The following is a 25,414-nucleotide window of genomic DNA, read 5'->3' as shown; positions in this document are numbered from 1 at the left end:
CATATGTTTATTGGCACAGAATTATTCTGTGCAAACAGAATAATATTTTCTAGAAAAATATTATAAAGTTAATCTGTATTATTTTATTTTGTTAACATTTTTAAACTTTTTTTTTTATCACATTTTAATAACCCTCATTTTCTGAACAGTATATAATATATATATATTTCTCTCTGAATAACACATATTTATATGTAAAGAAGTAGAAGATCTACTAAATTTCAATTTGTCAGGACCCTTTCGTAGCCATGCTAGATTAGTATCCTCCAGGTGGCATTCAAGGAATTCCTACATGCATGGAGGAGATTTCCTATATCAAAGCTTTCCTCAGTAGTTGCTGTGTTTTCATGGGGATTTTTTTGGCCAGGTTTCACCATATTTTGTACTGTTTGAGTACAGAGGGACTTGAGATGATTGCCTGTTGTAGAAATTGTAAGGTGAAGAAGACAGAAACAGAGATCATTGCCAATTACTGAGACATGGGTCTAAATTAGGGGGTCTTACTGTTTGATTTTGTTTATTTGTATGCCAAAGAACTTTAAATATGCTGTGTGTACACACTGGTTTTCTTTCCAGACTCCCAACTGAATCACAAAACAAAGTGTGATATTGGACAGAGATAATTATTTTAAATATTTTAAAAAGTATTCAAAAAAGGAAGATTTGAGACTAGATGTGGCACTTAGTGCCATGGCCTAGTACCCATGGTGGTAGTGGATCAAGGGTTGGACTTGATGATCTCGGAGGTCCCTTCCAACCCAGCTGATTCCATGATTCTATGATTTACTCAATGATAAAAGAGGCTGAACAATATTTTGCTCATGAGATCATTATTTCGTGCTTTATTCCAATGTAACAATATTGTTTGTAAGCAATAGTGCAATACTAGTGTCTGACCCTGGTGTTTAACATGAGCTGTCAAAATGAAAGTTGTCTACATTCTCAAGTTCTGCTTTTGTGCATGCTCTGGGTCTCCTCTGCTTTTGACAATGTTAAAGGGGATTGGGCACAGAGCATAATTTAACTCTAAATGTCATTCTGAGGACCAGGCACTTCAAAGTGAGACCCCAAAGCACTCAGCTCCACATCCCTAATGTTCTGTGTGGACAGGAGCCATCAGTCCTTACAAGCACCTACAGAAGCTGCATAGCTGGGTGTTTTCTCTCTGTAAAATTTCTGTAGTGCAAGAGATTCTTTAGGGATAGATAAAAGCTTATCCCAGAATCAAGCTGTGTATGTTCAGTAGCATGTTAGTTAATAAGGCATGTTTTCTCTGTTTCTTGCACCAATGTCTGTCAACTTCCTAAGTTTTTGGAGGCCACAGAATTTTGATGGTCCTCTTTAGAAAATGACCAGTGCAAAGTCTGCACGTGTCAGCAGGTTACCTAGACTTTGTTCCTTGGACAAGAAGAGCTTGTGAAGGACAGCAGTACTCAGCTTTCCTCCTCAAACCTTCCTGCTTTTTTTTTTTTTTTCTTCCTGTAGGAAACACCTTTGTTGTGTCGCTTTGGCATAGAGATAGGAGATGAGGAACAGACTTAGAAAAGAGCTAGAACGGCAAAGTTCAGCACACAGAATGTTGTCTTCAACACAAAAACTGAGTAAGGCAGTGCCAAGGAAAAAAGTGAAACACCTAAGTGGCATAATGGAAGAGTTCTGAGAATTCAGAGGCTCTTGCTAGGAGGGCAGTCATAGGATAATTAATTTCTTGGAAATAAAAGACAGGATCCTTAAGCTAAGAGATGCATTGACCTGGAAGTGTGAATGTTCAGGTTTCTTTCTCACATAAATCTCTGTCAGAAGGTTACCTACCCATGAGGATGGATATGCCTAGTAACTATTAAACCACAAGCTTCAGGGCATGACCTAACTAGTAGCAAATAGTTGAAGAAGCTTCCCTTTTGAAAGGTTATTCCATAATTGCCCAGGCTCCCACAAACCTTCCTTTGAAACATATTTTACTGCCTATAATCCAATTTCTAGGCTGCTCATCTTTCTGGGTGTTTTAATTTTTATACAAGTCAGAAAGGTGAAAACTCTTTAGATCCCAGTGGTTTTTCAACTCTGCAGTTTTGTGTTTGTGAATTAAAGCGACTAAATCTTCTTGAAAGAAGAAAACACAAAAAAGACATTTATCTTTCAAATGCATTTAATATGAGTGTGATATGTTTTCAGAATATGTGTACAGTAGTCCAGAAAGAGCCAATGACCTCTTCTGAATCTCAGGTCCTAGACATAACAGAAATTAGAGGCTGGTGGCTCTTTGCTTTTAGGGTTGATTTTCCCCGATGCCTCCAAGTGTCATTGCTTCCATCCATCACCTTGAAAGCCTGTCCTCAGTCACAGAGCTGTGCAAACATCCCCATGATCTAAGTAAAAGAAGACATAAATGATCATTGACTTCAGAGCCTGTACCTCTGTATTTTGTCTATGGTTTCCTGATGACTTGACCGTGCTACTTCTGTTCATAAATTCTCTCCTTCTGCCATTCACAGAAAGTAGGAGGTAATTACTTCAACTTATCTTTAGACTGCTATTACTTGCACATAATCAGAGTGCAACATCTTTCCTTGATCTCACCTCACGAGTGTCCTATTAACTGTTCTTTTCCAGTTCTTTATATCTTTCCTTTGTATTTCCAGCACACTCAGAACTTCTCCAAAGAGTTAATGGGGTTGAGCCAATGCAGCTGTATCAGTTTCAGTACTCCAGCTAACTGGCTAATCCAGTGGCACTGTGTTGGATCATATAGATATACCCAACTGAAAAAAAAACCAAACCAAACCAAAACAAAACAAAACAACAAAAAAAACCCACCACTATATTTAGGATGTTGACATCTCTAAAATTGCTGTTGCCTTGCTCTAGAGGTCACCTTTAAAAGAAGCTCCAGAGTTGATTTTTTAATAAGTTTCTGAGCTAATGGCAGTGAAACATGTATTGAATGCTCTGGCTAAAACTAGGGGATACATTTGATTAACTGGCACAAGTTCAGCATCAAATCTTCCAGCTACAGAGGGATTTGACACCACTTGCCAAAACTAAGGTTTTTAATTATTTGATTCAAGTTAAATTCTACCCTACTGGAGTAGAAATTAAGCACCTAATATACATTTCACGGCAGCAGTGCTTTTCAGTGATTCATGTGCAGCAAGTACAAACCATTGACTTACTGGCCTTCTAGAAGTGTTTCTTGTCTGTATGCCAGAGTTTTAAAGGGTGTGCTTTTCTGTACATTTACACATTAAAGATTTAAAAGATACTTGACCCTAAGTAAAACAGAGATAGACTAAACCTTCTGAATCTTTTTAGCATTTAGGTAGTATATAATATATTACGTAATTTTGTTTGTATCATCACTGGAGGAATTAATTTATGAAGGTACATTTATTTAGCATCACTAGGATTTATAAAATGCTTTGTCAAAATCAACATTTGTGTCGAAATTGTTCGAGGATGTACGTTTTAAGTCAGAGTCCAGTGTTTTTCCATGCACTTACACATATTCACTCAAAATGTTGAAGTACAGTAGCTCTGACATTCTCTGCACATGCCAACAAACGCAGCTTTTACAGAAGGGTCACAGAAGATGTTCAAATGAAATATTCATAATTTTCTTGGTAAAAGAAAAACCCCTTTCAGACCTGTAAAGTACTGTTTGACAAAAAATTACTTACAATCTGATCTAGTCTCATATTTTGGTATAAACATGAGCAGGAAAGATTTGCTGAAATGAGTGTACATTTTATGTTTGCCTTTGTTACATCACAGGACGAGTAGCAATTAATGGACTGAAAAGATTGCAGATTTCCTAGTGCTTTTTAACCTGCTTATTTCATTTTCAAGCTCCTGAATCAATTTAGCAGCAGGAAGTTCTGCAGAGCAATTTGGTTCCAGTTGACCCTGGAGGGGTTGTTGTTGAATGAGACTTAGTTACAGCTCTGTTTCCATAATGACACCTTGCTGCAATAAATGACACCTTCTTAACCTCAAGTTGTATTTCAAATAAATTCGTAGCAATTCCCAAGTTACATCAGGAGGCTGAAAACAAAGTTCTCTGGAAAAATGTATCCCCACAGGTTTTCCCCATTTCACAGGGCACCTACCAATGCTGGCATGATATTTTTAACTTATGTTGGCTGAAACACATCTTTCTTCACGCTGATTAACATCGTTATAGTAGCAATCTGAGTCTGCTGAGAAACTAATTTCTCCCTCCTCCTTCTCTTTTAGCATAGATTTCCTAAAAAAGGAAACCTTGTAAGCCACTCTGCCTTCTTTCCTAGAGGAATCCTGTATGTCAGGAACAGTACCCCAGGAGGGCACGCACAGCAGCACTCGGTGACTTGCCCAACGTCTGAGCCAGGAGGAACAGTAAACAGCACAACACGTAACATTTGAGCTCGTGAAAGCAGCAAATCTGATGTTTAAGGACATAGTGTTCTGTTACTCCCACTGTAGGTGCCACATCAGGGTTTATAACTGTCATAAGAGGTTGTAGGAAGGGGAGTGACTTGCCTCTTACACCCTCCCCTGTGCCATCAAACAGCCTGTTACTTGATCCAGAAAAAAATTCCTGACAGAAGCAAATGAAGTGAAGGGCTTTTTTTTCCCCAGTTACTGTGTTCTTACTGTGCCATTCAGCCCCATAGGTTATTGAAACCTGGTGTGAGATGATAATACCAATCCCACACAACCTTAGTGGTGTCTTTTGCCAAACGAGGAGAGAGAAGCTCTGGTTTTGGGAGAACTGTTCCCTCAGGAATCTCAGTGACCTGTTAGATCTTTAAGCCACTCATTGTCTCCTGCTGCTCCAGCCATAAAAGGCAATGTAATGGAGCCAAGAATCTGCTTAGTCTGATCAAAATCCCATCGGTTGTCAGAGGCTGTTGATTTGACATTATTTCCATTTATGTGACAGGCAACTCATTTTATTTTTGCCCACTATGCTTTTTTGAACTGAATTTATTCCTCTTCCTTCAGCAATACAGAGCATATGAAGTAACTCCTTAAAACATACATTTATGTAAAGCATTTATGTGATTTTTAAAGTGCTATTATTTGAAGAAACCTTGTAATTAAAATATTTTGAATTGTTCACTATGTAATAAATTATGTCAAGTATCTCACAATACTTTTTACCTCTGAGGGTTTTGCACTTCAGAGAGAGCAAAACATTCACACAGACTAAGTGGCAGCTGATATTTTATACAATTATTTTAAATATCTTCTACTAAAATCCACTTTGAAGAATCAGAAACTGAGTAGGTCCTGTAAGAAGTAAAGATCTAGGAGTGCTTCTGTCTCAATCTTGCAAAATGAAGAATGGCAGCACATTCTGTAAGTCAAAGAAAATCTGTAGTATTGCAAAATAGTGTGGATGAATAATTACTGTCTTCTTAGATAGGATCAACAATAGATGAAAGAGAAATTAGGCAGCAAGGAAGAGAGAATTGCATTATGGAACATAGTAAGAAAAAGGTTAGGTTGATGAATCTACATTTACCCTGGAGGAAATTTGGGGGTTGCATCTGTCATGACCTTTAGCCCACAGCACTGTAGCAGAATCCATTTTTTGACAAGGTTATTTGGGTCAGTTGGCTTCCTTCCACCATTTCTGAGCAAGCAAAGAAAATCTGAAGGGGGAGAGAATTTAGGATGGAGGGAGACATGATAATTATAACTTGCTGGAGGCCTATTTTCAGTAGATGAAGTGCTTCAAAAGAAGTACTACTATGCTGTCTTTTGAATGCGAACCTTTAGGGAACTAGTGTAAGAAAATGAAATTAAAACCATTTTTTTTTCACTCTAAACTTGTTAATTTGCTGGGTCTAATGCCTTGTCAGGGAAACACCATGCTCAACTTTGAACTCCAAGGTTAGTGCCACTAATAGTCTCCCCTCCAAGCATTGTAACTGTGAGTTACCACTGAAATGATTAAACAGATAAGAGACTCTATTATGTGAAGAATCAAATATCTTATCCGGTCATTGTGCTAATTCAAAGCAACCTTGTATGGTAAGAAAAGAAATTCTTACTGAATTCAGCATAAACCCAAAGATGTTTCATCCATGTGGACACCTTTAATATACAGAAAGATGGGTTATGAACAGGGGTATTTTATAAAAGTTTAATTTCTGTTCATATTTCTGTGATTTTTCCACGTAAACTTGTGCTTAGTTTTTAGTATTTTATATTCACAAGCCCACACTTCTGACAAGACAGTGCCCATGTATTGCAAATAATGGAAGTTACTGACATTCACATTGTATGTTAGGATAGCTCAGTCGAAAGATTAAAGAAAATCTCTAGAGCACAACCAGAAAATAATCTAAACATGGGCCTCCTGGATCCCTATCATATTGCCTGCTCATTAAAGAGTCTGTCTTCCCTTATCCTACAAAGATAGCAACAGAAAGATGAACAAACAAACACAAAAGAAAGAAAGGATGGACTGATCTCTGCTGGTGGACTAATAATCATGTAACAGGAACAAAGAGTGCTCTGGATGATGGGCAGCACAACCACACCCTTGCCAGCTGACCCATCAGATGTGTCAGGGGTGGCATTAGGAACAATCACTGATCAGGAAATGTTGCTTCATTACTTCCAGTTCTGTTACTGGAGTAAAATGTCTCCTCTGAGAAAGCATCTTTTTACTGCTTATTACCTTCCTAATAGACTTTCTAGAATCAGAAATAAAATCAATATTTTTCTTGCTGTGCCCTGAAATAACATTCTTTTTCAAGTGTGGGATCGTTAATAAAATCTCAGTCTTCTTTTTATTTCTATGTATAATATAAAATCATACTCAGGATCCAATAGTATGGGAATTCTAATATAGTTACAGAACTTAGGCTGGTGAAACACTGTATAAATACAATAGCATTTTCTGGTATAGAAAAATTGCAAAGAGTGTTTTTACCATCCAGAAAACCACTTGAAAATTGGACCTTGGTATGTCTCTATTCTGTTTCATTAACCTCCTAACATTTTTGTTCAATGGGTGTGGAATTATTAGATAACCATAACTTCTACAGTGTTAAGCAGAGTTTACTGTGTGGTTTAATTTGTGCCATTAACCTGTGATATAAGCTTCAAAAAGTCCTTTCCTCCTAATGAACAAGAAAACAAGTTTTGTCTTGTTTTCTGACTAACAAACACAAACATGAAACCCAAGTCAATTAATCCTTACAGCATTAATATCTCTTCCACTCTCAACTGTCATAAAATATGTGGTAAACCCCTAAATTTTGGTGAGTATGGTCTTTCCTGAACCTTGAAGCAGGTAGAGGTCTGAAGGAAAGAATAACCTGTAATTATGCAATTCACATTATTATTGGTAATGGTAGAGGTATAGAAACATCTTTGGTTTCTCTTCAGCAAAGAAATAAGATTTGAAATGAGGTAACGAGGGGGGGAGTATTCCATGCACAGGCAGATGTCAGGTGAGCTTTGGTTGTCACCTGCTGTTGGGTCTGAAGCTTCTTCATCGTGAATGGGCATCATATAAAAGTTGTTCAGTCCTGGAAAAGGGGGACAAATGCTGGCAGTTCTTTGCCTACTTTAACCAGTATGAAAAAAGAAATAAGACAGTTAGAAAATGCTCTAAAGAAAAAAAGCTTCAGACGCCCTAGAGATCATCTATTTTGAAATCAGACACTTAGAGATAATGGAAGTCGTCTTTAGAAAAAGAGAAAGTTTCTACAGAAAAGACTCTGTAATCCAGTCATCATTTAAAATGCACATTTTCTGTCCTGTATGAGAAAAAAAGATTTCTGATAGAGAGAAGGCAAATACATTTAGAATATAATACAATAAAATAGGAATAAAATAAAATAATAAAATAATAAAATAATAATAAAATAATAAAATAAGGAATGAACTTTCATTATTCAATAAAAATTTGAAAAGACCAAGAAACTTTTCAGACTGAATTAAATGAGGAGCTCACCTCATTGAAGATGACTCGTAATTCAAGAAATTTATAACAGTATAGAAGAAAACAGAGAGCAGATGGTGCAAAGAATCCTCAGTGCAAAACACAGATCAGGGCTGAGCTCAGAAACCACCCTTCAGCCTAGGACCAACAGCAAGAAAATGCTACCATTAAAGTGATTAAAAGCCATGCTGAGTTTCTAAGCATTTATTTTTTTCAAATGGTTTCATTGGGAACCAAATTAGAGTTCTCCTGCAGCTACTGGATTTGAAACAACTAATTAAAAGAACTTCCCATTGATTCATCATAGGAACATTAGAGTAGTCTTTAGAAATGGGAAAATAGGATTTACCTATCTTACAATTGTCTGGTTAAAAAGAGCTTTAGCAATAAATGGATAGGATCTTTAGGGTCTAATTGACTTCTGCTCTAGTGAGCAACAGTTATAAGAGGCTGAAATTTCTCCATAGAAAGCAGTGCCTTTAGTAGCACTTCGCAACAAAAGAAATAGAAAGTGAGCTGGCTGCAGCTTTTAATTACTTGGTTTTATTCATCTGTTTCTTCCTACAATAAATTTCTGGCTGGAATACTGTATGACAAATGCAGGAGCATCCTTCTACACAGGTAAGAAATGGTCAGTGGTGGTTCTTTTGTGTCTTTTTGTTAAAAAGTACACTTTTTTTTTTTTTTTTTACCAGTACCCTAATACAAATACAAATGCTTCTCATAGTCACAGCCTTATCTGCACATCTCTGCATTTTGGTTCAGAGGATTCAGTGCTGGCACAGTGCTACAGGTGTGATGTGAGCCTCCCGGGGGGGGGGGGGGGTTTGGTTTCAAGTGTAGGTCAAGCACAGCTGGTTTAGGAGAGATCTAAAATAATTTACTTGCCTTAATTTGCTACTGAGTTGTTTCCCAGAAAGCAGACTTGGGTTCTTTCTTATACTGAACTTTTGAGAGGACCTTCTGATGTGCCAGGACTGTGCTTTGACATGCGATTCCTCAAATGGAAGAGTTACTGCCGTGAGCTCAGGCTGAAAGCATGCAGAAATTGCTGAATACATTTGGAAGTCAGAACACAAAGAAAAATCCCCGTCTTGAGTACATATGAAAAGCTTATAGAGGTTGGGTCATAATTTGAAGACACGTTATATCAGCGATCTGTACTTTAAAAGCCTAGGAGGGCCAAGAATACCCTTTTATCTACAGCTTAACCTGATATTTTCTGTAATCGATCTTAATCACTTCACAAGGTTTGGGTTGTCCAACCAGGGAACCCCCAAATGCGGTGAGATGAAGTCACAATGTGCTGGGAAGGTGTTCCTGCTGAGACCCGTCACCCGGGAGCAGGCACACAGGGTGCACCAGATGTGTCTGGAAGGTTGCTACAGCTCCCTCAGCCCCACCTGTAAATCACAGCTCAATACCAGTGAATGACTCAAAATAGCAAGAAGTAAACAAATTTAAGAGAGCAATGCCCTCCTAGGCCCTTGATCAGTGTTTAGCAAATACAAATCCATGTTTGCTACCTCCTGATTTCCTTTAAACAGATCTTTCTTTGTATCTTGCTTGGAGTAGCTGATTTTGCCCCACAGAAATACTACAAGAGCTCAGCTTCACCCTCAGTTTCAAGAGTAAAAATTTCATGTCAGCTGAGGGAGTAGTTATACGTACCCAGGGATCACATTGTGATCCAAATCCTATGAATTCTTTTCATTTATTTGTTTGTATTTTATTCTGTTTGGTTATTTACATTATGCTTTTTAAGGACTTCCTGAAAACTGGGTTAATCTTTTATTCAGTATGGCACGAAATCTTTTTTTTTTCTCTGATACCCTCGCATCAGACCTGTGGTTAAAATGGCATTAAGTACAAGGGTAGAACGGTTTCCTGTATAAGCTCTGTGTAGTCCACTTAGCACTTTGGTAGTTATTTTTCATTTGGTATTACATGTTGAGTTGAGGTTTTTTTCACATCAGAGAGGACTGGACTATTATCCCACAGAATAGTTATCCAAAGGGAGGAGAGACAGTGGATGGAAGTTTGTTTTCTCTCTCAGATAGTGTATAATCACAGAGAAAGATGTGCATGTCTGTGTGTAGAGTTTCCCTTTTTTCAAAGCCAAACAACCAGTTTTGTTTTCTTCAGCGTTTGTTTGCATTCTAGAATGTATTTATTGTTTTCATTTCTTAAACTTCCTGAAATGTTTACAGGAAAGAAAACTGAAGCGTGAAATTTTGTGCTTAGAAGCAGATTCTTATTTCTAGGGAGACTCTTTCATTCAAAAGATAAAACCAGAAGTCATAAAAATGTGTTATTTTTAGGAGAATGCTCCATGGAAACTTACAAGAAGTTAAGTAAGATTCATAATAGAGAGGAATGGGGGAGGGGGTGTAATAAACTGATATTTTTTAGTGGAAAGACATATAGTGAAAGCTGTGAGCCAGTTATGGTAACTGGTTTGTTCAGCTTACTCAGTTGTGTTTAAGACCGTTGAACAACATGACTGGTTTTCCTGCAATAGTTGGGAAAGCTGCATGTCAATACTGTCAAAACAACATCAGCATCTGGAGATTATTAGACCTCCTTTAACATGCCTGACCAGATTAATAAAATAAGCAAAGATCGTTTTCTAGAATGCGATTTTTCACCATTTTGAAGTTACTGCATAGATAACTCTGTATCTTCAGTCCTAAAAGGGGAGAAAAACTATTTCTTAAAATTGGTTAAACCCATAGTGAGATAATTTGGCTCTTGGGTGCATCCATTCCAGGCATGTTGGATCTCAGAAGCTGCTGGAGGCAGTTCCGACTCACTGTGCTGCTGCAGACCTGCAACATCAATTATGGCAGGTGGGTTTGGGGCACCTTTGCCCCCACAGTTTGCCCACAGCTCAGTCCCTGACAAGCTGGCTCTTCCATGCACACAGACACCTCACCAAAGGGCTGAATTCCCTGCTGCTGCCAGCCCAACTCGCAGAAATACCCCAAAGAGTAAATTTGAATGTACATTGTACACATTGGAATTATACCATTAAGTGAAGATTAACCTGAATGTAGAATTTACTGTCTCTGAAATGTGGTTCTGCTCTGGACAAGATGCCCTCGGAGCCAGCAGTGCCACCTGGTTGTGCCCAGCCAGTGGTAGGGACCAGCACAGGCATTTCTTTCTGTATTTTTGCATACAGCCATTTTTCAGGAGCTGCTCTGCACTTCAACAAAGGAGTTACTAGTGTGTGCTTGAGACATTAATTCCAGGTTATATGGTTTCCCTGAGAATTGCCATCTGTCATGCTTTGCTGTCTGGAGGTCACTCAAAGTCACCTCGGGTTGGTGTCCTCAGACAGTAGGTTGAAAGGATAAACCGTGTGCTTCGTCTTTAACCCTTAGTTATCCTTTTCCCTTTCAGCACCCACCTTGATAGGTATGGTAAGGAAGGACTGGGCTTCCCAAAACAGCATTGCCCTCTCCTGGCAAGAGCCGGACTTTCCCCATGGAGCAATTCTGGACTACGAGATCAAGTACTATGAGAAAGTAGGTCTCACAGCATCACCCAAACTCAGATCCTAAAGATCAATGTGTTTTATATTTTTAATAGTATTTTTTAAAAACACTTTAAACTTTTCACTTGATCCCACACGCAATGCTATGTATGCTAAAGTAGACGTTTTATTTTGTACTGGATTTTTTTGTTGTTTTACTTCTAACTTGTTAATGACTGCCTTGTTTCACATCAGAATCAAGTAGAACAGCAAGCAGACCATACATATACTTGTCAAATGGTAGCCACATTTACAAACGTGGGTAAATGGATCATATGCTTGAACATATTTTGATTTATGGACTCTAAAAACGTCACATTAGAATGACACTGAAGCAGCAGAATTAAGGCGAATGGGAACATGATTTCATTTGTTAAATAAAGCAATAATCTGTGCTTAAAGGACAGAAATACAGTCATGAAAGAAAGATTTGGGGATGTTAGGCTCTGTAAGTAACTGAGGATTTTCTTCCTTGATTGCACTTCTCTATTGCTGCAGCTTTAATGATGCAGAAAAAAAGGGTAAACTGGGAAAGAAATCCAAACAATTTTGATAGCAGTGTAAGAGGGAGAAGACAGATTGCTTAGAATATTTGGTAGCCAAAGCAAGGAAACCCTACTTTCCTACACTAGAGGAAGTCCTTCAGGTTTTAATCCATTACCATAGTAAGCCACAGCATGACTTGAAGTTCCTTTGTTTCATTTGTTGATATTGAACATGAGAAATTGTGAGATTTTATTCAGTTGAAGAGGAACAGTTCCAAAGACCCATAACCATTTGTATGGATGGTAAATTATAAAGCTTCTCTATATATTTATTAAAATCCTTTATCAATAGATTATCTGCCAATACCTGCCATGGCTGAGTGACAAGGCAAACAGCTTTCCTTAGAGATCTAGATATTACTTAGCCTTGATCTTTGTGCAGAAAGACTACATACACAGGCTTTGTGGCCCTTTGTTATATACAGTTTAAACAACTCCTGTCTGTTTTTACAAAGTATTTTCTGTTTCCACCTTTTTAAAATATAGAAGGAGTATGTTCTAACTACTTCTCTTCCCTCTTAGGTGTGGGGAGATAAAATGCACTACTGGCATCTTCCGGTTCTTCTTCACCTTGGAGCTCTGTGTGTTAAATAGCATAGTTTGTGTCTTGTCAGGGGTAGACATAGCAAGTGAAGCTGTAATCTCTCAGGCTTCCCACTAACCCTCAAAGAGGGGAATACTGGCATTCATGTTTTCAGCAGAAGTGACAAAATAGGGATGTTGTTGCACACCCACAAGAAATATGATGAAAGTGAAATAATTGTCTGCTGGATTTAGTATGAATTTGCCACAAAGGCATCCCTGTAGTAGAGAGTAAAAAATGCTGCTAAAGTTGAAGAACATGTTAAATATGAAAAGGTCAGAAATTTTGTTAACGTCTTAGGGAGGTAAGAAAAATGCAGAAACCAGTAGCCTTAGATACTAATAAACACACTAGGTAGAAAAATGGAACAACTTTTGCAGTCCTGTTTTTATCCCTTTTTACCTGTCATTTGTGTTTAATAAAGAAAAGAGGGGTTCTGATATGCAAGGTAAGAAATTGAACATCTCCAGCAAATACAAACACTCAATCCTCCAAATTCATCTGATTATATCAGTTTATTAACTTTGTGAAACTTTGAAGAATTATGTAGGATTCTAAAGTTTTACAAGTATTACTGCTATTTCTTTTAAGATACCTTGTTGACATTTGAAAAATTGTCAATATATCACTGGGCAGTACATTAAGGGACCATGTCTGTTTTTAATTATAACCAGTAGGAATTTTGTGGGTCATAAATGGAAGTCATATCTTGCCATGGGCTCCTGGAGTTTCCTGAAAGATATGTAAACTTCAGAAATCAAATAGCTGTCAAATAAACTGTAAGCAGTACCCAAAATGGGGCAGTTTCCAACAATGTCATAAGAAAAATTAGAGATGGAGAATGCAGAACACAGAGATGCATCTTTCCATGCATATCCAGAACAATAGTCAGTGAATTACTGTAGAACATTCAGGATCATAAACAAATATTGTTTGGCTTTCTGTCTGCCTGTAGAATGAAAATCCTGTGACTAACAAAATTCCATTGTGAGTTAGTTCTGTATGGACTGTACAGGTTTTTAGTGTCTTGTTTATGAATACACTGGTACATTTTTATGTTGTTGTGTGACAAGAGGTCAGTTCATTCTGCAGCTTTTGGGTCACAAATGCAGTGAACATAAACTAGCCTAGGACATAATTAGAGAGCTGATTTGACCTGTGAGGAGAACAAAAATTCCTAGACATTCAGTCCAAGGTGCTGAGTTCTGTCACAGTAAAGGGAAAGGGTTTTCCATTGCTTAAATAGTTGTGTGATATAACCAGAGAGAGAATATCATGATCCTGCAATAATACTTTGTGTTGATGCCTGGTAGTCGAAATACTTTATTTCAGGTAGATTATGAATAATTCTGAAACCTGTAGAGTTGGCAACATTTGTCACCTTAAATGATAAGTGAACCTTTACAGTAACACACAGAGACTCAGTTAAATGTTTACCCTTTGAGATTTGAGATGTACTTATAAAAGCATTTCTTCATAGACCTTCTTTGGACTCTTCAGATAGTAAACATTGCAAATTATCTCTGTTGATAGAGGATGTCTGCCCCACTCTGCACCCTGTTGTCTATACATTATACTTTATAATCCCTTGATATCATCCACAAACTGCCCACAATTTCTAAAAGAAAAAATCTCTCATGGGCAGTATTGTCTTTCCCTTTAAAAATCAAACTTCATGCAACAATATAATCTCAGTTTCATTGCTAACAGCAGTAAACTTTTATACTTCAAAACTGTCACTCAGACAGTGACCAAAGCTTGTACTCTTTGCAAGATTCCAGGGCATCATAATCTCTTTACCTCTCATCAAAAAGGTTGCATGTTTGAGACAGATGAAGGAGTGGGATAAGATATGGCCTTGTTAGAGGCTTGTAATGACACTGAGTCCTTCTGTAGGAATTGCCTCCTGGGAAAGGAAACACAGAACACAGTGGATATAAACCATATCAGCTGCACTTCGGGTTGTGCAGCTGAACTGGAAAATGCTTATTCCTCCCCTTTTCCCCCCAGCCCCATGAAGTTAATCATCAAAAATTAATGCTCCCTGAGAGCTGTATCAAGCATACCAAGCTGTATAGGTATCAGCAACTGTATTGTTTGTTCTCTCATATGGCCCAAATACACCAGCTGGATTATACTTTCTATTACACACAAGATAATATATAATTAGCTAAGGGTACCTGTCTATAGAGAAGAGATTTTAATGGAATGCACCCTAGTAATATCCAAGGCATTGCAATATCTCTAAACAAAGAAAGTAGAGAATATCTTTTGAATCAAGATGTTGGGGGAGGTGGGACTGGCTGATATTTCTTTGCTTCCTTGTCTTTTGATTAAATTTACACTAAAGCCAAATCCCTTTGGCAAAATACTTCATTTTGTTGGGAGACTCAATTTGCAGCTCGTAGGCTATTTTCACATGAAAGATTTAAGCCACCTCCATAGGACAATGAGTGGACAGGATATGTGGGATGTCAGATATTACTTTTTGTCCATTCCAGTATGATTTAGAGTTGAATTAATAAATAAAAATGAGAAAATAACCGTGCAGTGGAGGCAAGGGGGAAATTAGTTTTCCAATGAGATTTGAAAAAGGGATGAAGAGCTGATGAGGCAGAGAGATAGAGCAAAGTACCAGAATTAAAGAATTAGAAAGCAGTATGACCTTGTTAATTTTTCTATCAGTCTACAGTTGTATTTACTTAACTTACATGAGAAATGATGCTCCTTCCTAAAATCTAATATTAAAACAAAAACCCCTATTTCTTTGAATAATCATTAATGTGAATTAAAATGAGCCCTCCTGAATTTGAGTAGCTGAATTTAAGGTACATGACATGATGGGAATAATGCAAAGATTTAAGACTATCAGTGCATAATGTTTTGACTGGCGGAAATATTTTTGCAAAAATTAATACGGAATATTATAAACAAGAAAGTAATTTTGTCTTTTAGAGCTGTTTGCCTGTAGTATCCTGTAGTTTAAATCAAATCTACCTGTTCTAGAAATATGTACACAATATTTTTTCAAAGCCTTAGGAGCGTAGATATATATTAGATTATGCACTGCGCTTTGAAGGCAAAAAGATGTACAGAGCTATGAACTGATATTCTTGTCACTTTTTTTTCTTCATTTTTTGAGGAACAGATAATCTTGTGCTGTGCTCAGTCTGGGAACACACCAGGCTCCCTGTCACACCAGTGTCCAAGCTGTTTTATTCTATCTTTTATTCCCATGTGACCTGGCAGTGTAAAGTGTGTGACTCATCCTGGTTTAGGACAGCAGATGCTCCTCTGCGTCTTCTCCAGCTAAGGAGATATTTCATTATGATCCTCTCGGGTTAATTAACCTAATCCTACACGAGCATTGTCTGGAATCCAACCTCAGTGAACAGGAGCCACACGTGTTCTTATTAGACAAGATATGGATATTTCTTTTAAGCCACTTCCTGTAGATCAGACAATACTCTGAATTTCTGTGTGACATTTTGAAAACGAGAAGTAAAATTAGTCATTTCTCCTCTGTGCCTTTCTGTGAGGTCTATATGACACATTTGAGGTTCATCGACTCTCAGCCTCCTACTACTTAAATAGCCAAACCTCTCCAACCTTCCAGCTCTTTAATTACAATCTTGCATAATGTCTAAATGAGTCAGAAGAAACATGTTTTTTTTCAGCCACAATTATGTTACAACTTCCCTATTTCCTTGAAGTACCAGTTATTACATTCTTGGTTCAGATTTTGCTTTTATGTTAGGTTTTTAAATCATGAAGAATAACATATGCCCTAGCTCCAATTGTCACGAGGTTGAAGGGGGCCTGCAGGCTGTGTGACATAACTCATGGGCAGATGTAGTTCATTTGGTGCTGTTGTGGCTGCATTGTTAGGATGTACTAGTTCTTCCTCCAGGCATGTTCTTTTATTGCTTGATAACCTTTCAAGCTTCCTGACTAAATTTGAAAGTCAACATCAGTGACAAGATTGGGGAACAGGAAAAGGCTTCCAACAGTAGGGATAAGCATAGGAGCACTTCATGTGCCTAGCCAGTCAGGATAAAATGCTGAATGATTAGCTGGGTAATTTCTAGCTAATAATTTTTTTTTTTTTAATGAACACTTTCTCGTTGTAGTATTTTTCAAATTATTCAAGTTGTTTGAGGCTTACGTAACAATTTGCTCCTTACAAGTTTCTGGAATCAAGAAACACGGGATTCATGCAATGATACATTTTCATTACACTTTCAACACATTCTCATCAAAACAAGAGTATTGCGTATTTGGGATACATAAGAGCTTTTGCATAGTGGTATTAAGCAGATCTTAGTATTTGTTCATAGCTGCAGGAACAGCTCAGCATGTCACAGTGGGGCTCCAGGGCTCCAAGGAGTGCCTCTGGCACTCTTGGCCGTTCAGAGCTCCTGGGAAATGAACCATGTCTGGTGAATGTTTTTAAAAAATAATCACTACAAATGTGCTTTGGGATATAATCATTAAAATGAAAATCTCCGAGCTTATTTTAGCATAGTAAGTGATGTTAAACAAGCCTCTCAGTTTTTCTGTTCTGCTGTTATTAACCTAGTTTCCCAGGAGAAAAACTGTAAAAGCCTTGGATTCTAAAAAAAGAAAAAAATAGGTCTCAGAAAATGAGGGTGAACAATTACAAGACTCTCTGACAAGATATAATTTTTGCCTGCAGGAAAAAAGCTAAGGACCTTGCAGCAGCCATTATTAATGACACTGATATAATTACTATTAGGAGAAAAAGAAATCCGGCATCTAAATATCAATTCCATGCAGCAAAGGGTTTATCATAGAAGTTCTGAGCTAGGCCTTCTCTATTAGATGCCTGGTTTGGCTTTGTCTCCTAATCATTGTCATCAGTTATCTGGAGATAGCTTCTAAACTTTTGTATTTAATATTAAAGCAGCCTAAAGGGCTATGACTGTTGTTGTTACTGCTGAACCAAAAATTCTCAATGAGAAATATAATGCTGTTTAAGCAAGTCTTGTAGATTTGATTAAAAAAAACCCAGCCAACCAAATTTAAGTCTCTGCTGCTCTTGTGTTCTTGTCTGTACCTAATGCTATTTTCTCCAAGGAAAAGTACATGTACAATTCTTATTCCAGTAACTGCTAGAAGAGCTACACAAATGTAGTAAAAGTGTATTAATGGTTTTGGGTAAATGATTTTCAAATATTTTTAAGGGTGTAGGAAAAGCATAGGAGGTATGCAAACTGTTAGAAGACAACAAACACAGCTAGTTCCATACCTCAAATATAGCAAAGAAAGCTAAATTCACTGATAGAGGGGGTTAGTTACTAATAAAAAGAATTATTAAACACTTTGCTAGACTTTCAGCATTTGAACCTCAGGAAAAAATGTTTTAAAAATTGTTTACTGACACAGCAATAATAATAATAATAATGTTAACTGCAGGAATCAGATGTTAATCATAAGCATGTGCTTAGGTGGGGTCAAAAATCAGAAGCAGCTATTTTATAGTGCAGTGAGTTTCAGCTCTCTCCTGAGGACAAACTTTAGATGGTTTTGATGCACATGTTGTGAAAAAGAAATATTGTCTCTTCAGAGAGGATTGCATAAAAGGAAGTGGTATGGAGTTTAGCATGTTTAATCCTAACTTAACAAAATAATATCCTCACAAAGCATTTTATTATTGTTGTTTCTATCAACCAGTTGCAGTGTACTTGCCTCTGAGTTTAGTTCCAGTAAGTTTTAGTTCAGTATGAGAATAGAGTTGAAGTTCCCTCAGGTACCTTAACACAAACTCAGGAGTCCAACTTTGGGTTTGACAGTTTGACAAATTTTTACAAAAAGAATGACCAGTTTGTGAGCAATGACCTGAATATAACTAGTGTCCCTGTCAAAAGATGGCCATCTAAGTGAAAGTGGTTTCCTTATTTATAAATTAAATACAGTATCTAGGTCTCAGTTTCTCTAAAACCTGACAGAATGTTTCCTTTAGACCCTCTTAAAAAGAAGAACTAGATTTAAAGTTCTCTAAAAATCTTCACCTATGAGCCTAAACTGTTTTAAAAACTGAAGCTTGCACAGCGTTTTCGTAATACACAAATGACTTACTGTTCATAAATTGTTGTTTTGCAGCCATAAAGGTGTATTCACAGATTAAATTAAGACGTAATTGAGAGACATGGGTTTATATCTTTGTCTAAATGAGGGAATGTTCCAATATGAGATATCTTTTAATTTAAAGTTTCTTCCTGCAATCCTTGATGCATTCAAGAGATTATTGGGTAGATAAAGATAAAAAGACATGTATCATTTTGGAGGGTAAAACCAGAGAAAGTTCCTTTTTTCTCTCTCTCTCTTTTTCCAAGACTGCATTGCAACTGTACCCTAATCATAGAAAAGGACAGATTATTAGTTTTCCACTTTAAACATTTTTTTTCACATTAAATGAAGATGAAGCTGCTGACTGCATAATATCAGCAACCTCTTTCTTATAAAGCACCAACGTCCCCAAAGCAGTCATTCTGGGAGAAGGGAATAAAATCCAGAGGGAAAGAGGAAGCTCATTTAAGGAGAGCCATTCAATTTTAATGCATTAAAACATACTACTTTCATGTTTAGTATTAGTATATATTTTACTGTGTATTAAATAAAAGCTGTGGGTTTGGTGTGGGGACATGGTGAAAATGAAATGAAAAACGCACATTAGAGGAGCTTTTCATTCCAAGTAGCAACTCTGTTAACCAATTTGAATTCATAGAAAGGGTATCTCATCCAGTACTTCCCATGCAGTTTTGTTAGTTTTGTACCCTAACAAAATCACAAATGTTTATTTTAATGATTCAAAGAGATATAGTGTTAAAATTCTCCCTTTGTCTTTTACAGTGTTGTAATGTATTAGTATTAATAGTTTCAAAGTGCCCTTCTTGATGTGCTTGGGATGGCTGAGTTAACAACCCATTATTATGTACTCCTTACCGAGCTGTTAATGGCTTTAGAGTCTTTTGCAGGAATTCACCTGCTGCTCATAAACACATTTATGTTGCTGTAGGAACTTCCCCAGGTTGATGCAGCTTGTATTTGTGGTGACCTTGTACAAACTATCTGTTTTTCTTGCATATACTGCAAGTACTCATATTATACTCACATAATTCTTTAGAGACTGAGGGAGCTCTTTTTAAAAAGGTATTGACACCAATTTGTAAATTTCATTAACATCTTTTCAGACTTGTTATTGTTGTTGTTGTTGTTTTTACCACCTCCAAAAATAATATTTCTGCTAAGTTAGCTCCACTAGAAATGGGCTCTTCCCAAAAAACTTGAAGAAATCTTGCTTTGTCAGTGTAAAATCAGCATTTTAATTTACTCTTTAGATTGCTTACTTTGCCCTTGAAATTCATGTTAAACTAATTGAAAAAAAAAAAAGATTTCTGTTTTTGCTTTACATTCCATTAGCTCACTGAGGTGTTTGAAGAAAACACAGATTTAAATAAGATGCTGTATTTATTGCTGATGTAATGCCAGGTTCTGCAATATAAGTCATGACACCACAGGTGAATTCAGCCCTTTTGAGTTAACATTACAAGATAAATGTTTGCTGTCTGCCTGCACTGAGACACAAAAAGATGCACACACACACTCACAAATACACAAAAAACGTGATATTTCACTGACTTTTCAATAGTTCTTCTATATTTATATCTGAAGAGCCTTGCATAATGAAAAACACTGTGCAATCTCTATATAGAGATCAGCAGCTTCCATCTTGCCTGTGATTTATTATTGGCATTGGAGTGATTAAAGTCAAACATTAATGTCAGACTTTCTTTTTCAGAGCCAAAATACTTCCTTCAAAACTGACTTTTTGTTGGGTGGTTAAAATCTGTATTAATATTGTCAACATTATTCTATACTTTTAAATCCTGATTTTCTTTGAAAAGGAAAGTGTTTGTCCCAAAGAACTGTATACACAGTTAGCATATGAAAGACTTGTTATCATGTAACATTCATGTAGTCTGAAATGAATCCTAATGACTACAGTCATTTCTTTATTCCAGAACCAGAATAGCAATCTGAATCAATTCAGTCTATGAGAGTAGATATTTTGCTTAGGTAAATAAAAGAGATAGTTTTATTAATACCACTGTAATAGCTCTCTTATGTGTATCTATGAGCCAAGTAAACAACTATGGGCAGTTTTGCTCTAAGTATGCCTTGTTTTCAAGCTGCTGTATATCAATAAGGATCTTTTCAGTGTTTGTCAGGTAGAAAATATTCTGTAGCAAATTAAAACCTTCCTCTGCTCTTCTAATATTAAAAAGTATTTATGCAGAAGATTCAAACTAGTCTTAAACTAATTTTAAAATAAGCTTGGTCACTCTACCTGTCCCAACATCCTAAAAGGCTGAAACATATTTTAGAAAAGCCTTGGAAAGGGTGTTTCCACAAGAGGTTTTTCATACAGTGTGTAGTTTTCACAAGGATGTTTTCAAAGCTGCATATATCACATGTAGCAGTTAAAATTTTCCAGCAAGGTGTTACAAACCTGACAAACCCTAGTCAAAATCCTGGCATTTTTGTATTGGTAGAATCACTTGATTTTTGCAGCTTTGAAAATATGTTGTGCTTTTTTGGGGGAGGGGCAGGGGAGAGAGGGTTTTTGTTTGGGGGTTTTTGGGGGTTTTTTTGGAAGGGTTTTCTGGGGGGTGGGGATGTGTTTTATTTTTGTCAAAATAGAGCACTGGCCACTCTGTACTGTAGCAAGTCACCATCACTGTAGAAGTCTTGTGAAGAATTGGACGATTGCTCTTGCATTGAAGTTCCACTTCAATTGTAAGATGCTTCTTTCCATCAAAAATGTCTTCATACTTCAGTATGAAGTAGGGTCACCACAATTTTGAGTTCTGCCAGGAAGGAATACAGCAGTTTGGTGTGTACAGCTGTGATGTTACCCATGCTGATCACATCAGGTGAGAAGATTGCCTGCCATATGTCTCTCAGCAACTTTAGAGACCTTCAGGTGTTTGGACTGTGAGTTTTACACTGCAGGTTTTTTACATCAAATGAGTTGTCCCTTTTTGTTATCTTTCCTCCAGGGTCTGGCATTTTCAATTTAAAAACTTCATTATCCAGTGACCTACTTCCCATCTGTAGCTAGAAGTACTGTTCCTACAGTATACACAGATATTTTGGAATTGACTGAACATATCACTGATATTCATGATTATTCACTATTTCTTACAGACAAGAAACTAGAGTATATTCAATAAAATCATCAAGAAGCAGATTTTTTTAAAAAATCCCCACAGTATTTTTTAAACACAGTTTGTAATTAAACTTGTTGCCTAGGGATGTTTTGGAAGCCACAAGCAAAATTGGATCAAAGAATAATTAAGCAAATTCATGGACAAAAAGTCCATGAGCTGTAAAACATAATGAAGCAAATTCAGTTAATTTAGAAACCCACTAATCTGCAGATTGCTGGACTCTGGGGGAGTGTTAAAGGTGAGCTTGGGGACAAGGAACTTGTACTGCCTGTGTTGATCTCCAGTCTGCAGTGGCATCAGGACCTCATTCAGAAATTTGAACTATGAATATCATACACCAAATGAGTGACTTGGGAATCAGCCCCCTGGCTGTGTATACAGACTTCCCTGGGCTTGTTTTACGGCAAAGAAAGTCGCAGAAGGCTTCCAGTCCTCAAATTTTCAGGACTGCTCCTGTTTCCTGTTGCGCTCTGTTTGCCAGCAGGTTTATTATATCATTATGAAGTAAACCTTCATGTTAGGCATCTCAGAAGAAGCTGTGCTTTACTGTCCAAGGGTGAAAGCAAAGCTTCTGAATAATACTTGAGTTGATTTTTACCATTAGTAATCTAGTTCATGCTTGCAGTAGCTTCCTGCTACTTTCCAAGTGGAAAAAACAGTGCAGGGGAAAAGAAAATTGAAATGAGAACAAAAACAAGAATAATCTTTGAGGCAGCTGGAGAGGCTGGCATATATGCTCAATTTGGAAAGACTCCTGGAGATCCTGGTGCAGAAGTTTACACTGGTAAATATTTTTTAATTAGGAAACAAGGGTTATCAGAGCAGCTCATAACTGACAGAAAAATGGAATTTAATATCTGCGCTTATCTGACAATTCAAGCCATGTTTGCCAGCTCCCTTTATTATATGCTGAATGGCACCCTGTTCCATCACTAGCTTAAGGCATAGACTTGTGTTTATTCTTTTCAATTTAATCTCTTTGTCAGTACAATAAGCAGTGTCCTATCTGATGCCTTCACACCTGGCAGTCACATTTAGCCCACCACCTTAACCACAGCTCTTGCTCTGCCCACCCCTCACCTCCTCGTGCTGCCGAGAATTTTAACACTGTTTTAGAATCTCCCTGCCCTCATCTCTCCTCATTTAATTTTCTGCTTTTCATGGTTCACCTCACATCAACTCATTTCTGCCTTTCCAAGTGTATAATCCAATTAAAATGAAGTTTGTCTGGGTTTTGACCTTTCTATATTTTCTTTATGATTGGTTATCTTGTTATTGGTTCTGGTCCTTTCCTTGTCAACAGCTTCGCTTCATATGGGGAGAAAGTGATGAGCTGACTGACAGGCAATCAAAACATAAAATATTGAATGGCCAAACAGGTAAAGCACACTTTAGTATTTTAGCTTCCCAAACTGTTACATCTCAGATTAATCACAAGGGAGGTCAAGAAGGGAAAGGAGAAGATTACAGCCTGAAGTGGCTGATACCTTTAAGTGCTGCAGGTTTCTTCTCTGAAGCAAATATTAGAGCCATTGGCAATTTTCTCTGTGGCTCTATTTTTTCATGTCAGAGTTTTCAGCTTAGTTCAGGCCACTCTTCAGATCTTTGTATTCACTTTTCTAAATTTACTTTAAGTTTTTTGTTCAGCTGGCAACCAAAGATACAAGGTCTTTAGGAAGCAAGTTTATTTAAAAAATATGAATGGTACCTTTTACTATTAGTTCTATTATTGTAATTTTTCTTATCACTCTATATTACAATCAGAATTTATCTAATCCTGCTGATCAGATTGTAACCAGATAGTAATTATTGTTAGAAGTACTTTTTTGAATATATGAGTCTTTTCTCTAATATTTTTCAAATATTACCACCAGAATTCCTGTTAATTTGACTGCAAGTCAAAATACTCCTCAAAGAGAAAATCAAGTACAAAATTAATGAATATAAAGAAGCTCTCAAAGATGGACTTTGGATTAATAAAATTAACTATAGGTGTAGTTAATTTTGATGATTTGAGTGTAATTACTCCTCATCTACTACAATCTATGTAAGATGAGAAAGAAGTGTGATGAGGCAACAGGAATTCAGAATGCATATTATGAAAATATTTTATTGCAAATAAAGAAAATACTTTTTGAGAATTAGTTGAGACAGGAATATAGGCAGTATAAATAAGAGGCAATATCCATAAATTAGAGATGGGGGGCTCTCTTTTTATGGAGATCATAGACAGTTGGTACAAACTCCACAGTTAGCTTTTATTTGTCTTTACTGGATTCTATTTGAACTGATCAATCACATATTTACTATACCTAGGAAATAACTACTGTTTTATTCTAATGTGTATCACAGCATTAAAGTTCAAGCGACTATGGAGTGCCATCATAGCTGATTCCATGGGACAAGTAAGGAATAATTTAAAGATTTCATTTCACAATGGACTAGAGCTTTGATTAATAAAAATTGCTATCTTCAGAATAGCATTCCTTCAAAAGAATGAACCTTCCTCTGTAGGTCACATTGTGTATATCCTTCAAACTGCTGGATCTAAGAAAGAGGGAAGATGTGCCCAAATGGTCTCATAAAAAAAATAATTATTATTGGTGCTTTTATTTAAACTTTTATAGTGTGAGAATCATGAAACTCCAAATCTTCTTTACTTTAATGTGGTACTTATTCAGCTTTGACATTGTGCTATAGTGTACAGGATAAAGACCTCATCCCTTGGTATATAGATTTAATCTCTATTAGTATTTCTTTCTGTTAAATAATAATGCTCTGAAGAGGCCAAGCGGGAGGATCATATGGCTTAAGTATAGAATTTTCATGTTGGAGGACAATAGATATAAACTGAAAAATTACCTCAGTGCCTGGAAAGGTTCTGGAGCAGATCATCCTAAGTGCAGTCCCACAGCATCTGTAGGATGGACAAGGGATCAGACCCAGCCAGCACAGGTTTAGGAAGGGCAGGTCCTGTCTGACCAACCTGATCTCCTTTTATGATCAGGTGACCCGCCTGGTGGATGAGGGGAAGGCTGTGGATATGTCTGCCTGGAATTCAGCAAAGCCTTTGACACCATCTCCCACAGCATTCTCCTGGAAAAGCTGCAGCCCATGGCTTGGACAGGGGCACCCTGTGCTGCGTTAGGAACTGGCTGGATGGCTGGGCCCAGAGAGTGGTGGGGAACGGTGCTGCATCCAGTTGGGATCCGGTCACCAGTGGTGTCCCCCAGGGATCAGTGTTGGGCCCAGCTCTGTTTAATGTCTTTATTGATGATCTGGATGAGGGGATTGAGCCCACCATTAGCAAACTTACAGATGACACTAAGCTGGGGGGGAGTGTTGATCTGCTGGAAGGCAGGAGGGCTCTGCAGAGGGACCTGGACAGGTTGGATGGTTGGGCTGATTCCAACGGGATGAGGTTCAACAAGGCCAAGTGCCGGGTCCTGCACTTTGGCCACAACAACCCCCTGCAGTGCTACAGGCTGGGGACAGAGTGGCTGGAGAGCAGCCAGGCAGGAAGGGACCTGGGAGTGCTGATTGACAGGAAGC

The 25,414-nt window shown here is 37.4% G+C and overlaps 1 protein-coding gene across 4 annotated transcripts in view; it reads left to right on the top strand.

The window, feature by feature from the left end:
* Window positions 1–25,414, top strand: part of EPHA6 (EPH receptor A6) — a 449,435-nt gene that overhangs the window by 288,715 nt on the left and 135,306 nt on the right. For 3 of the 4 annotated variants that reach the window (XM_017832762.1, XM_017832763.1, XM_017832761.1), the window contains exon 6: window positions 11,348–11,472. The exons of the other annotated variant lie outside the window; for it this stretch is intronic. In XM_017832762.1, the coding sequence (XP_017688251.1) occupies window positions 11,348–11,472 (125 nt within the window). The remainder of the gene's footprint in view (window positions 1–11,347; window positions 11,473–25,414) is intronic. 4 annotated transcript variants of the gene reach the window in all.

Source organism: Lepidothrix coronata, unplaced genomic scaffold (assembly GCF_001604755.1).
Source record: "Lepidothrix coronata isolate B3197 unplaced genomic scaffold, Lepidothrix_coronata-1.0 Scaffold205, whole genome shotgun sequence".
NCBI classification, from domain to species: Eukaryota; Metazoa; Chordata; class Aves; order Passeriformes; family Pipridae; genus Lepidothrix; species Lepidothrix coronata.
Note: the sequence above shows the minus strand (reverse complement) of the source record. Positions and strands in the feature narration are given on the sequence as shown.